We start from the raw sequence: 14,345 nt of genomic DNA, 5'->3' as shown, positions 1-14,345 counted from the left end.
ATTATGATCATATATCCTTTGGCAAATTGTCAATTACATCTTTATGAATCTCATAGATTATACTAGTCTTCATGCATGCGCTCACGCGCGTGTATAAAGCATTTTTTGAATTACGACATGCTACGCGTGACTTATACATTTTAAATGTATTTATATGTGTAAATTAACAAAAGGAAAGTCAAATATTTGAAGTAAATGAATAATCTTAGATCATGCTAGAAGAAACCCCTCATAAACCAATTAAAGCAGTTGAATTCACATAATAAAATCGATCTCTATAAAATTTACATTAAGAATAGAGAAAATAATATTTAATAAACAATTGACTGAATCACATTATTACTAGCCCATTGTAAGACTAAGTCCACCCCCTCCTCCTTAGTGTAAATAATATCGTTTGTTAAAATAAATAAATAAAAACAATTATTTTACAACTAATTTAATCATATTATTATCCGCATGCGAAAGATATTTTTTATAACCGACATTACGCGCATCTTAAGATGTTTTGAATGTGTTTAAAAATAGAGAAAATAATATTTAATAAACAACTTGTTGAATCATATTATTGTTAGCCCATTGTGAGGATAAACTCACCTCCTCCCCCTTAGTGTAGATACCACTTAGTGTAGATAATATTGTTTGTTAAAAAAAAAAAAAATCATTTGACAACTAATTTAATCACATTATTATCCACATGTGAAAGACTTTTTTTATAACCGACATTACACGTCTCTTAAGATATTTTGAAAGTGTTTTAAAATAGAGAAATTGTATCACATTATTGTTATTTGTTAAAAAAAAAAATCATTTGACAACTAATTTAATCACATTATTATCCGCCTGTGAAATACCTTTTTTATAACCGGCATTACACTCCACTTAAGATGTTTTGAACGTGTTTAAAAATAGAGAAAATAATATTTAATAAAAAACTGATTGAATCACATTATTACTAGCCTATTGTGAGGTTAAGCCCGCCCCTCCCCCTTAGTGTAGATAATATCGTTTGTTAAAAAAAAAAAATTATTTGACAACTAATTTAATGTAATTTAATCACATTATTATCCGTGTGCGAAATGCCTTTTTTATAACCGACATTACACGCCTCTTAAGATGTTTTGAACGTGTTTAAAAAGAGAGAAAATAATATTTATAAACAATTGATTGAATCACATTATTTCTAGTCCATTGTGAGGCTAAGCCAACCCCCTCCCTCTTAGTATAGATAATATCATTTGGTTAAAAAAAAAAAAAAAACTATCATTTGACAACTAATTTAATCACATTATTATCCGAGTGCGAAAGACTTTTTTATAACTTGCATTATACACCTCTTAAAATGTTTCGAACATGTTTAAAATAGTGAAAATAATATTTAATAAACAATTGAATGAATCACATTATTGCTAGCTCATTGTGAGGTTAAGTCCACCTCCCTTCCACTTAGTGTAGATAATATCGTTTGTTAAAAAAAAAAAAATCATTTGACAACTAATTTAATCACATTATCCGCGTGCGAAAGACTTTTTTTATAACCGGCATTACACGTATCTTAAGATGTTTTGAATGTGTTTAAAAATAGAGAAATTGAATCACATTATTGTTAGTCTATTATGAGGTACTAATATAAAAAATAAAAATAAAACTAATTTAATGTAATTTAATCACATTATTATTTGCATGCAAAAAAACTTTTTTTTTTATAACCGGCATTACATGCCTTTTAAGATGTTTTGAACGTGTTTAAAAATAGAGAAAATAATATTTAATAAACAATTGATTGAATCACATTATTGCTAACTCATTGTGAGGTTAAGCACATCCCCTCTCCCTTAGTGTAGATAATATTGTTTGTTAAGAAAAAAATAACAATCATTTGACAACTAATTTAATCACATTATTATCCGCATGGGAAGACTTTTTTTTTATAACCGGCATTACACGCCTCTTAAGATATTTTGAATGTGTTTAAAATAAAGAAAATAACATTTAATAAATAACTGATTGAATCACATTATTACTAGCTTATTGTGAGGCTAAGCCCGCCTCTTCCCCTTAATGTAGATAATATCGTTTGTTAAAAAAAAAAAAAATCATTTGACAACTAATTTAATCACATTATTATCCACGCGCAAATGACCATTTTTATAACCGGCATTACACAACTCCTAAGATGTTTTGAACGTGTTTAAAAATAGATAAATTGAATCACAAAACACACAAAAATTAATTATTTAAAAAATAGTGTTAAAATAATGAAAATGCCCCTACCTTATTTGATGCATTATTTTGGGATGCCTTAAAAGTTTTTTGTCTTAGGGGCATTTCTATCCAAATTTGTTTGTTGAAGCTTGGTGACACCAAAATCACTATTCACATTTTCCATTGGTTTTATATATAAGATAATATTGTTTGTTAAAAAAAAATAATCATTTGACAACGAATTTGATCACATTATTATCCGTGTGGGAAGACTTTTTTTTTATAACCGGCATTACACGCCTCTTAAGATGTTTAAAATGTGTTTAAAATAGAGAAAATAATATTTGATAAACAACTGATTGAATCACTTTATTACTAGCTCATTGTGAGGCTAAGCCCACCCCCTTCCCCCTTAATGTAGATAATATCGTTTGTTAAAAAAAAAAAAATCAATTGACAACTAATTTAATCACATTATTATCCACGTGCAAATGACATTTTTTACAACCGGCATTACACGCCTCTTAAGATGTTTTGAATGTGTTTAAAAATAGAGAAATTGAATCACATTATTGCTAACCTATTGTGTGGTACTAATTAAAAACAAAAAAACAAAAAAACAAAAACAAAAACAAACCATAAAAAATTAATTATGTAAAAAATATTGTTAAAATGACAAAAATACCCCTGCCTTATTTTATACATTATTTTGGGATGATTTTGAAGTTTTTTGTGTTGGGGTCATTTTTGTCCACATTTGTTTGTTGAGCTTGGTGACACCAAAATCACTATTCATCATTTCCATTGACTTTATATATAAGATAATATTGTTTGTTAAAAAAAAAAGTCATTTGACAATTAATGTAACCACATTATTATCCGCTTGGGAAGACTTTTTTTATAATCGACATTACACGCCTCTTAAGATGTTTTGAACGTGTTTAAAATAGAGAAAATAATATTTAATAAACAACTGATTGAATCACATTATTACTAGTTCATTGTGAGGCTAAGCCCACCCCCTCCCCTTTAATGTAGATAATATCGTTTGTTAAAAAAAAAAAACCATTTAACAACGAATTTAATTACATTATTATCCGTGTGCAAATGACCTTTTTTATAGCCGGCATTACATGCCTTTTAAGATGTTTTGAACGTTTTAAAAATAGAGAAATTGAATCACATTATTGCTAGCCCATTGTGAAGTACTAATTAAAAACAAAAACAAACCTTAAAAATACTGTTAAAATGACAAAAATGTCCCTGCCTTATTTGATGCATTATTTTGGGATGCCCTTGAATTTTTTTTGTCTTGGGGGCATTTTTGTCCAAATTTTTTTTTGTTGAAGCTTGGTGACACCAAAATCACTATTCATCTTTTCCATTGGCTTTATATATAAGATAATATTGTTTGTTAAAAAAATAATCATTTGACAACTAATTTAATCATATTATTATCTGCGTGCGAAATACTTTTTTTATAACCAGCATTACACACCTCTTAAGATGCTTTGAACGTGTTTAAAATAGAGAAAATAATATTTAATAAACAACTGATTGAATCACATTATTACTAGTCATTTGTGAGGCTAAGCCCACCTCCTCGCCCTTAATGTAGATAATATCGTTTGTTAAAAAAAAAAATCATTTGAAAACTAATTTAATCACATTATTATCCGCGTGCGAATGACTTTTTTTTATAACCGGCATTATACGCCTCTTAAGATGTTTTGAACGTGTTTAAAAATAGAAAAATTGAATCACATTATTACTAGCCTATTGTGAGGTACTAATTAAAAAACAAACAAACAAACCACAAAAAAAATTAATTATTTAAAAATACTGTTAAAATGATGAAAATGCCCTTGCCTCATTTGATGCATTATTTTGAGATGCCTTCGAATTTTTTTGTCTTGGGGGCATTTTTGTCCAAATATTTTTTTTGAAGTTTGATGACATCAAAATCACTATTCACCTTTTCCATTAGCTTTATATATAAGATTTATGAGTAAATTACGTATTTTTGTACGTTACAATTAACTGCAATATTTTTAGAATGAGGATATGTCTCAATGTTATTAATGTTGTGTTGATGCTTTGACTTTATAGTTTTTAATGTGTACTCGGTAAAATTGTTGGAAGTCGTCGATAATCTTGATTGCATACTTAGTTGTAATACTTGTTCTAAACATGTACATTTACGTAATTGCGCATGATTGAGTTGTGTTCAATTCGGTCCAGTCTATGCCTCACATCACAACTAAATCAACGTTAGCATCACAATTTGGTTTAGTTCAAGAGTTAAGCTAGCACAAAGCAACTAAATTTTCTTACATACATGAAAGTTATCTTAAATTGAATATTGGGCTGTTTAGAAAACGTCATACAAAACCGAACACAAATCTTCTCCAAATATGTGCAACCAGAGCCTGGGGATCAATGAATCCGAACCATTGAAATTTGATCCAACGGCTACAAACAGAGGATCCCTCTAAAAGTTATAATAATTATAGCCATTGATCATATTTCAATGGCCCGGATCCATTGATCCCCGGGCTCCGGTTGCACAGATCTAAAGAGGATCTGTGTTTTACGAAACCAAACCAAATTGTTGCGGTTTTGTTCAGGTAGTTTAAGATTACACTTTTTTAGTGTGAAATTCAAATAAATTCAAATCAACGATCCCTTTAGTTTAACAGGTTATAATGGTTCAATCAGTTTTTTTGTCCACTCCTACCATTATCACGTACTAACAATTATACACATGTTATGTATGTGCTTATTAAAATTGCAAAAAAAAAATTTACAAAGAAAGAATATAAAAAATGGTTGCAAAATTTTCTTGCTAACGACTTCAAACAATTAGGATGTTCATATCTTTAACGATTGACTGTTTCTGGATAATTATTTCGTCACTAAAAACTTATTTTATTTAAAAGAAAAACGTGATAGAGAAAATGAGGACAACTAATATGCTTACCTACCTGCGAGGGTGTGAAAAAAATAAATATAAAAAAACTATTTTGTGTTTAATTTACTATATTGCCCCTAACTTTTATTTTATTTTTTGTTGATTAATAGGTAGTTTAGAATTTCTTAGGTGAATTTATCTCTCCTAGGGTTTGTCTTGGGTACCAGCCAGTCAGCAGGTCTCTACAATTTCTCCCAGAACTTTTTATCCTAACCGTTAGATGCAAAGAGCAAAACCTCAACCGCACATTTATCGTAGGTATTACAAAAGATTGATTATTGATGCTTTTGTCGGTGACGATAGAAACAATGGATTGTAGGTGGTTAGTGGTAGGGTGGTGGCACTTACTACTTACACAGTGAATTCTGCAGAACCGGGAACACATGCATGTCAACCAAACTTGTAAGTAAATAGAACAAAAGCAATAAAGATTTTGATAGCAACATCTCAAAGTGTCGTCTGTCAGTCTTGGCCACATTGTAAACATCTGCAGCAACATCATAATTTGGTAATTTGTGTACCAACATAAGTTTTTTTTAGAGGGACGACTTGAAGCGATGCATGTATTGCAAGACATTGTTAAAAAAATCTATATACAACACAGTTCATCCACCAAATCATTTTTGAAACGCAAAATAATGGCTTGAAAGTTGATTCTTTATACTCTTTTTCAAAGTGAAAATAAAGCTAAACCAAAAAATGAAACCAGAAATTAATTTTCTAAGATTCTAAAGATCTGAAAAAAAAAGAAACGAACGTGGATGAGCATTGCAAACTCGTAAATCAAAAAAGTGAAGGGTACGTGGACCCCTTGCTTAGACAAACATGTTCACCTAATTACAATCAGTTTCGATTTCATCGAATGAATGAACACAAATTCTCAACACTGGAGAAAACAGAGAAAAATGGTTTGTTTTGTCTCATGAAATGATCAAATGGGTTTCTCAGTCTTCCTGTTCATAATTTATCTTTGCTTTATATCATCTGTTATTTCCCAGGTTCAAGGTATGTGATTTTTTCTGGTATTTAATTACCCATTTTTAAGAGATTTTCATGATTACAGACGCATGCGTTTTGCTAGGAATTGTTGGTTTTCGGACTGACGATATGTTTGAATTGAGGATATGCAGATTTTGTGAGCATAGATTGTGGAGGGACAAGTAACTACACTGACACAAGCACTGGACTGGCATGGATTTCAGACATGCGACTCATGTCCCAGGGAAAATCAATCCAGGTCGAAAACCCTAATGGAAACTTGCTGCAGTTTCAGAGACGCAGGGATTTTCCCATAGACAGCAAGAAGTACTGCTATACGTTGAACACTATGGAGAGGAGGAGGTACTTAGTCCGGGCCACATTTCAGTACGGCAGTCTCAAAAGTGAAGACACATACCCGAAATTCGAGCTTTACTTGGATGCCACGCAGTGGGCAACCGTGACTATTTTTGATGCTTCAAGAATATATGTGAATGAGATGATCATTAGGGCTTCGTCGGATTCTGTCGATGTGTGTATATGTTGTGCAACAACTGGGTTTCCGTTTATATCGACTTTGGAGCTGAGGCCTTTGAATCTTTCGATGTATGCCACGGACTATGAGGATGAGTTTTTCTTGAAAGTTGCAGCTAGGGTGAATTTTGGTGCTCCAAGCAAAGATGCTATAAGGTAGAAAACCAGATTGGATGTTGAGGTTTTATTTTTTTGTAAAGGCATTAGGTAATAGAGGATTGGACGGACAGAACTGAGCACCAGAAGTAGGCTGGTTCGGATAATGTATCTAGTGATTTGATCCTTGAGTGAGAATTTATTGTTTTTCGCAGGTACCCAGATGATCCATATGACAGAATTTGGGATTCTGATCTTGTGAAAAGGCAGAATTATCTGGTTGGAGTGGCACCAGGTACAGAAAGAATCAGTACATCAAGGGATGTAGACACAAGGAGTAGAGAGTACCCCCCTGTTAAAGTAATGCAGACCGCGGTAGTTGGCACAAAGGGAGTGCTGAGCTACAGATTAAATCTGGATGGCTTCCCAGGAATGGGTCGAGCCTATGCTTACTTTGCGGAAATTGAGGATTTAGGCGCAAATGAGATCCGGAAATTCAAGTTGGAGCAACCTTTCTCGGCAGACTATAATAGTGCAGAGGTAAATATTGCTGAGAATGCAAATGGGGACTACACGCTTTATGAGCCGAGCTACATGAATGTGAGTCTGGAGTTTGTTCTGCCATTTTCCTTTGTTAAGACCCCTGATTCTACGCGAGGGCCGCTTCTAAATGCAATGGAGATAAGTAAATATGTTCAAATCGCTGCAAAGACCGATAGGCGAGATTGTAAGTCCATGATCTTGGTGTTGTTTTACTTAAAAAAGTTTGCATCGGATTGGATGCGGTTTATCATTGATGAGCTGATTGCTATGCTTGGTTTTTAATCAGTAGTGGCGGTTCTGAATGTGCTTCAGTTCATGTCGGCTGAAAGTCTATCAGTAGATGAAGGTGATCCTTGCGCTCCAACTCCATGGGAATGGGTGAATTGTAGCTCCACAGCACCACCAAGAATCACAAAAATGTAAGTTCTTCATACCTTTGCGACAACTCTGCTTCATGTCGATTTCTGTTACATTGCTATTCAATACTAGGATATGTAGTTGCCAACAAATTTTTACTGAATATTGTAGCAACCAACTTGAAACATGCATAACCATCTGAAAGAAAATATACAAATCACAGGGAAATTTCTAGACGCTAAGTGAATGGTTCAAAGTTAGAGTCATCGAATTAGTTAGCTTTGAATGTTCATCAAAAGCACCTTTTATGGTGCAGTGCTGATATACAAAACCTGAATTCATTGACAGAAATTGCTTCTACATCAAGCATTCAGATATCAGATCTTCATCTTCACTTCTGAACATCACACCGGAAGATATCACTCACTAGTTATTTCATTCAGCACAGTTGCTTGCTTATAAGTTTGTCGATGGATGTCTATTAAAACCCCTTTTTTCACAAAACAGTACAAGGTATTGCATCGATGGACTATTGTCAGTAAAACAATGTAGGTCATGAAAATTTCGTCATGACTGAAAACTTAAAAATTGATCAAATGTCTCTACAGATATTAAGCATTTTAAGTTTACGGAACCCTCTAACTTGTGGTATAGTGACCTTTCAGGAAAGAATGTGAAGGGTGAAATCCCCGTGGAGCTTAAAAATCTGCAGGAGTTGACAGAGTTGTATGTGCTATTATCCTCTAAAGATGCACGCCTTTGTATTTTTTAATCATTACATTAAGTTTGCTTGCAATCTTTCTGTGCACTTAGGTGGTTGGGTGGTAACTACCTTACCGGACAATTTCCTGACATCAGTAATCTTATCAATTTAAAGATTTTGTAAGATCTTCGAATTTTCTCCAAACTTACATATTTGAATTCGGAGAACATAATTTTGCTTCAATTATGCTTTTCTTTCATATTTTGTCAACTTGGAAGGCATCTAGAGAACAACAAATTGAGTGGTTCACTACCTTCTTACCTGGCTAGCTTGCCAAGCTTACAAGAACTGTAAGTAGCTATTGGATTGTGAGTTGGATACTTCCATGTATCATTTGGATTAGTATTGAACATTTTCCGTCGTGGGGAAATGCTGTAATCTGATTATCTGAAATCCTTATGTGGCAGGTACATACAGAACAACTCTTTCAGTGGGGAAATTCCTGCAGGACTGTTAAGGGGGAAAATCACATTTAAGTAAGTTTGCTTTTCACTGATCTATGCAATGAAACAAACATGACAATATATTGTAGCCTAGAAACTTATCGACAGATATGCTATTTCATCGTGCAGATATGAATATAATCTTGGATTACGTAAGGGGGAACGAAAACAGAAGCATTTCAAGTTGATAATTGGAATTTCTGTTGGAGTAGTTGCAACTGTATCATTGTTATTATTAGGGACTCTATTGATATTGCGTAATCTTCAAAGAAAGTCATCTTTTCAGAGAAGTAATGGAAAAGGTTTGTACGCAAGAATCTGTTTGCTCTGCGGTTCACAATTTCTGCAATGTAACATCTTTTCTTGTGCATCAGGTGACTCGCTGCGTGCCCGCACCAAGCCTTCAACTGGCTATTCAATTTCTCGTATGGATGAAGGCGTAGCTTGCTACATTACTCTCCCTGATCTGGAAGAGGCAACTAGCAGCTTTTCGAAAAAAATTGGCAAAGGAAGCTTTGGGTCTGTATATTATGGAAAGATGAAAGATGGAAAGGAGATAGCAGTTAAAATGATGGCAGAGTCATCTGCCCACATGAATAAGCAATTTGTAACTGAGGTAGCACTCTTGTCACGTATTCATCATCGGAACTTGGTTCCTCTAACTGGATATTGCAAAGAAGAACATCAATGCATTCTGGTTTACGAGTACATGCACAATGGAACCTTACGCGATCACATACACGGTCTGCACTCTCATAAAAAAGTTGTTCTTTGAGTTTATGTTCTTAGTTCTAACAATTTCATCCAAATCCATGACAAAATTTGGTGACAACAGGTTCTACCACCCAGAAGCGCTTAGACTGGCAAACTCGCCTTCGCATTGCAGAAGATGCAGCTAAAGGTATAAGAGGGAACTTCTGATACTAATGTATGCATACTTCATTTTTCAAGCTCATGCTATTGACACGAATTTACGTATGTATAGGTCTCGAGTACTTACATACTGGATGCAACCCTAGTATCATCCACCGGGACGTGAAAACAAGCAACATTCTCTTAGACATAAACATGAGAGCGAAAGTGTCGGATTTCGGATTGTCTAGGCAAGCAGAGGAGGATTTAACGCATATCTCAAGCGTGGCTCAGGGAACAGTAGGCTACCTTGATCCTGAGTAAGCCCCATGAATCGTATACGAAAAATTAATTATGTTCACAATCTCTCCTGTATGCACTTAAATCAGCCATGTTAATCGTCGGATGCAGGTATTATGCTAGTCAGCAATTAACTGAGAAAAGTGATGTGTACAGTTTTGGGGTTGTTCTTTTGGAGCTGATTTCAGGAAAAAAGCCAGTTTCAACAGAAGACTTTGGTTCTGAGTTGAACATTGTTCACTGGGTATGCTTTCTGATTCACTTAAAAAACTTGTCTGAAAAATGTATATGGAAAGTTTTAGCAATACCTCTTTAACTTAGTACCTTCTTCTGGTTTGCTCCTCTCGACTTTCATTTTGGTTTTGAGACTCCATAATCTATTAAAATGTGCCAATACTCTCAAACTGTCAAGTTTTCCGTCCACTTGAGGGCTATTTTTCGTCAATCCATTTGAAGAAAACTAATGGAAAATGTGATAAATTTGACATTTGGGAGCAAAATGGTGCGTTTGAAAGATTAGGGAACTCATGTGGCCAGGAAAGGCTGAAATGCCTCTGCGAGTCTTCCCGGCCTCCGGAAGGGGTGGATAACCGTGGCTTGCTACCAGTTGTCCCCCTTTAAAAAGAAAAAATAAATAAATGGATTAGGGAACTCATAACCAAACTGAAAGCCGAAGGAGCAAATTGAAAGCAGGTTTATAAATTCAGGGGCTTTGCCAATTTTTACGGAATAAAAATTCAATGGCCGGTTGATATGCGCGGGATTTTCTAGTATACTCTCGTGTGTACAACACCGACATCCGCCCCACATTCAGTGCGTCATTCATTTTGTGCATACCATACACCGGAACATAATAGAATTTTCGTGTTATACACACCATGTAATCCTAAAAAATTGTTGTTTTTCCAGGCAAGATCCTTGATTCGTAGAGGAGATGTTGAAAGCATCATAGATCCTATCCTAGCAGGAAGTGTGAAAGTTGAGTCCATGTGGAGAATTGCTGAAGTAGCAATCCAGTGTGTTGAGCAACATGGAGTTTCCAGGCCAAGAATGCAGGAGATAATCGTGGCCGTTCAGGATGCTACGAAGATTGAAAAGGGCAGTGAATCCAACCAGAAAATATCACCCAGCAGTAGCAGTTCAAAAGCACAACCCTCCAGGAAAACTTTGCTAACAAGCTTTCTGGAAATTGAGAGCCCTGATTTGTCCAAGGATTGTTTAGTCCCATCTGCCAGACGAGATGATGATATATGAATGCGCTTTCTTTTGACATTTCAGCACTTTAACACCAACATTACTTTTCTTTCTCATTTGAAAATTGTAATTATTGGTTGTACACGCTATATATGTAGTGGCGAATCAAGAATTAGAATTTTGTGAGAATTTCAAGTTTTTTATAAAAACAGATCGCGATGAGCGTAAAAAAAAAAAAAAAAAAAAAAAATCAGTTTATATTGTGAGAATTTGTCGAGTGTTGTTCATGTAATCTTTCTAGATATGTCTAGTAGGTACAAAGTGACCCGTACAAATGATTCAAAATGTCCATGGAAGATCTTCACATGTATATTTTCTAAACTCCAGTCCTGGGACCACCTAGGTCTCAATGTGCATCCACCTCTATGTACACACATAGAGAAGTAATTTCTATTACAAATAGTTTGACATGTTATGTTGCCGCACATGTCGGTTATGGTTATTGAAGTGGGTGGACGTGCCTTTGGTGCGAAATTGCACTTCTTGAAAAGTATATTAAGCCCTATTAACCTCAGTTTATAAAATGGTTTTAGTAAGAACTCTTGTTTATGTGTAGAAGAGTATTTGCCATCATCAATCACTCATGTTAACGGATCTAGCAATTGGTTTACTAGATGGTTCAACATGGTTAATTTCCGTCTTAATTTGTGTTAACGTGACAACTTCTTAATTATTTGTTTTACATGCGTGACTCCGTGACACCCTACTGAACTGATATCTCTCTTAAAAAAAATTATATTAACAAATTGTCGATGCAAGTGAAGTGTTAAAACGTCTGAACGGTCTATAGTCGTCCATGGTGCGTGCAAAAGATGCTAAAACATAACCCGTGTGGAAAACGACATGTACTTAGACAAATCATATATAGAAATGTATGATGCATATATTCCATGTATCCGTCGGGGACGGCGTGGGTTATCATGGCAAATCCTACCCAAATTATGTCGGCTCGCTCAGTGTTGTCACCACTTGCCCCACAAGTGGCCTTATAAAGGGAACGGGATGTTCCGCAACTTGTTTTATAGGAAAATTAATAAAAATAGATTGAAAATTTTGAATTTTAACGGTAAGAATAAAATAAAAGGTAAAGTGAATAGTACCAGGATTGACTTTTTAGTGTAAAAATATGGTTTTTTTGTTAAAGTGAACAGTACTGTGAGTTTTTCGTTAAAATTCCCTTGTTTTATTTGTTACTTTCTCTTTTTGTTTCTGTTAAATGTCTTATTTTTCTTTGTGAAAATGGTTTAACTAATTTAGCAAAAAATGGAGAAAGAGCCCCATAAATTAAAGACCATCTGCCTTAATATTTTTTTTTAACAAGCGATATTATTTACATTAAAAAGAAAGAGATAGACTTAGTCTCACCATATGATAATAATAATTTGGTCAAATTTTTTTTTTAGCGAGAATAATTTGCTTAAAAAAGGATATATTCACTGCAATAGAGGAGAACCAATGGATTTTTTTTTATAGAAACTTGAAACATGTCTAATTTTATGGCACAATATTAGGTTTAGTTTAATTCTTAATTATTTTTTTAATTAGATTCAGTAGAGAATTCATGCTAAGCCACACGATGACTTTGCTATAAAAAAATATATTAAAATTACTGTATTTGAACTTAAATTTTTTAACTTATATGTAAAAAAAAATATTATTAAGTGATAAATCAATACAATTAAACAAATGTCAAATCATCATAGGAAGGCCGCAAGAATAATTAGATATAATTAACATAAACCAAAATATTTAAAAAAAAAATATCCACATTAATAAGATAGGATTCGACCCCCTTTCTTTTTAGGTTTTAATGGATAGAAAGTGGTTGATTAAGTTTTAAGGGACTTATTTGTATCTCCACCACAATAATATTTTTCATTATATTGCTTTCCATATGGGTTTCTCCACCTGATCTGCTTCAGTCCATGGAGATTTTTCAGGGGATAATCAAAATGATTGATGGTAGACAAACTCATGAACCACTTTTATTGATTTCAAATCTCAAAGACCAAAGTAAAGAGTTCTACAAATCTCAATGATCATTTTGGCTAAAAGCCGAAATAATATTTTATACCAAATTCTTCTAAAGTTTGGAAAAGAGAATTTAAACTTTAATGCATAAAGGAGAACACATTATTCTAATCAATTTAGAATATCTCTAAAGGAGATAGCAAAAAGTTTCTATAACCATTTGGCACTTTTGTGCTACTTTAAAATCTGTCACTCCAAATCATTCTTCAACTAACTCTTTAAATTTTTTTCTCACTTTAAAATATTAATATCTTAACTTTATTATACCTCATCGGCCCAAAATTTTATTCTAAAAATCTTTACTAAACAATATTTTTGAATAAAATATATTGTGAAACCCAACTTGTTAGCTTGAAGAAGTACCAATTGACTAAATGGTTGCTAACTCTCTAGTTTGCTAATTGGATTCCACCTCCGCTGAAGAGGTATTTTCTACGTGGCTAACAAATTTAACTTTGCTGCCCAAATGCTACCTTGTTAAAGATGCTATTAGTTAAGCCCACTTCTACCAAATATGAACAAAAACAACACTCGAATTATATGTGATTTGCTAGTCTAGCGGTACCTAATACTCATCGTCTGTTTAGTTGGAACAAAATCAAATTGACTTAAATGAATGTGAATATAATATATATTTATATCCTATGTCAAGCTTGTATAACAAGATTCATTCATAAAATAACCCAAAACCAGAAAATAATTATCCCAAAACATAATAATATTCGTAAATACCATTGATTAAAAAAAATTAGAAAGAAGCTGAGAAAAGGCACCTTGGCAATATAAAAAAGAGAAGCAAATATACATAAAGGAAAAGATTATGATAATTAAGAAGTAAGAACACAAATTAAATGAGGAGGCAAAAGACGCAGTTTATCCTGAATACGTATGCCGCTCTGACCGTATAAAGCAGGCAAACTCCGAAAAAGGTCGGTCTCAGGTCCGCCCCCTGTTCAGAAAAAAGATAAGGAGAAAATAGCCTGGGGATATAAACCTTTGTGTCCCTATCTCTCTCTGC

At 33.6% G+C, this 14,345-nt stretch overlaps 1 protein-coding gene across 2 annotated transcripts; it reads left to right on the top strand.

Moving 5' to 3' along the window:
* The first annotated feature begins 5,708 nt into the window (after window positions 1-5,708).
* Window positions 5,709-11,472, top strand: LOC137731896 (probable LRR receptor-like serine/threonine-protein kinase At1g67720). 2 transcript variants are annotated; one of them, XM_068471146.1, is made up of 14 exons: window positions 5,709-6,181; window positions 6,307-6,844; window positions 7,000-7,511; window positions 7,617-7,746; window positions 8,339-8,410; window positions 8,498-8,566; window positions 8,666-8,737; window positions 8,855-8,923; window positions 9,020-9,192; window positions 9,265-9,633; window positions 9,726-9,791; window positions 9,876-10,062; window positions 10,154-10,286; window positions 10,952-11,472. In XM_068471146.1, the coding sequence occupies exons 1-14, from the start codon at window positions 6,112-6,114 to the stop codon at window positions 11,294-11,296; spliced, it is 2,805 nt and encodes a 934-aa protein (XP_068327247.1). In that variant the 5' UTR covers window positions 5,709-6,111; the 3' UTR covers window positions 11,297-11,472. The 2 variants fall into 2 exon arrangements, with proteins under 2 accessions (XP_068327247.1, XP_068327246.1); XM_068471145.1 differs by having other exon boundaries at window positions 7,614-7,746.
* The last annotated feature ends 2,873 nt before the right edge of the window (window positions 11,473-14,345 follow it).

The sequence above is a fragment of the Pyrus communis genome, chromosome 4, assembly GCF_963583255.1.
Source record: "Pyrus communis chromosome 4, drPyrComm1.1, whole genome shotgun sequence".
In the NCBI taxonomy this organism is placed as follows: domain Eukaryota; kingdom Viridiplantae; phylum Streptophyta; class Magnoliopsida; order Rosales; family Rosaceae; genus Pyrus; species Pyrus communis.
The sequence above is the reverse complement of the archived record's forward strand: the minus strand, read 5'-3'. Positions and strand labels throughout refer to the sequence as shown.

Excerpts from the sequence above, each read along its gene's own strand:
- LOC137731896 (XM_068471145.1), top strand. The coding sequence starts at position 6,112 with ATGGGTTTCTCAGTCTTCCTGTTCATAATTTATCTTTGCTTTATATCA. Across the intron at positions 8,924-9,019 it reads AGGGGGAAAATCACATTTAA|ATATGAATATAATCTTGGAT; the intron begins GTAAGTTTGCTT and ends TTCATCGTGCAG. Across the intron at positions 9,792-9,875 it reads TGCAGAAGATGCAGCTAAAG|GTCTCGAGTACTTACATACT; the intron begins GTATAAGAGGGA and ends ACGTATGTATAG.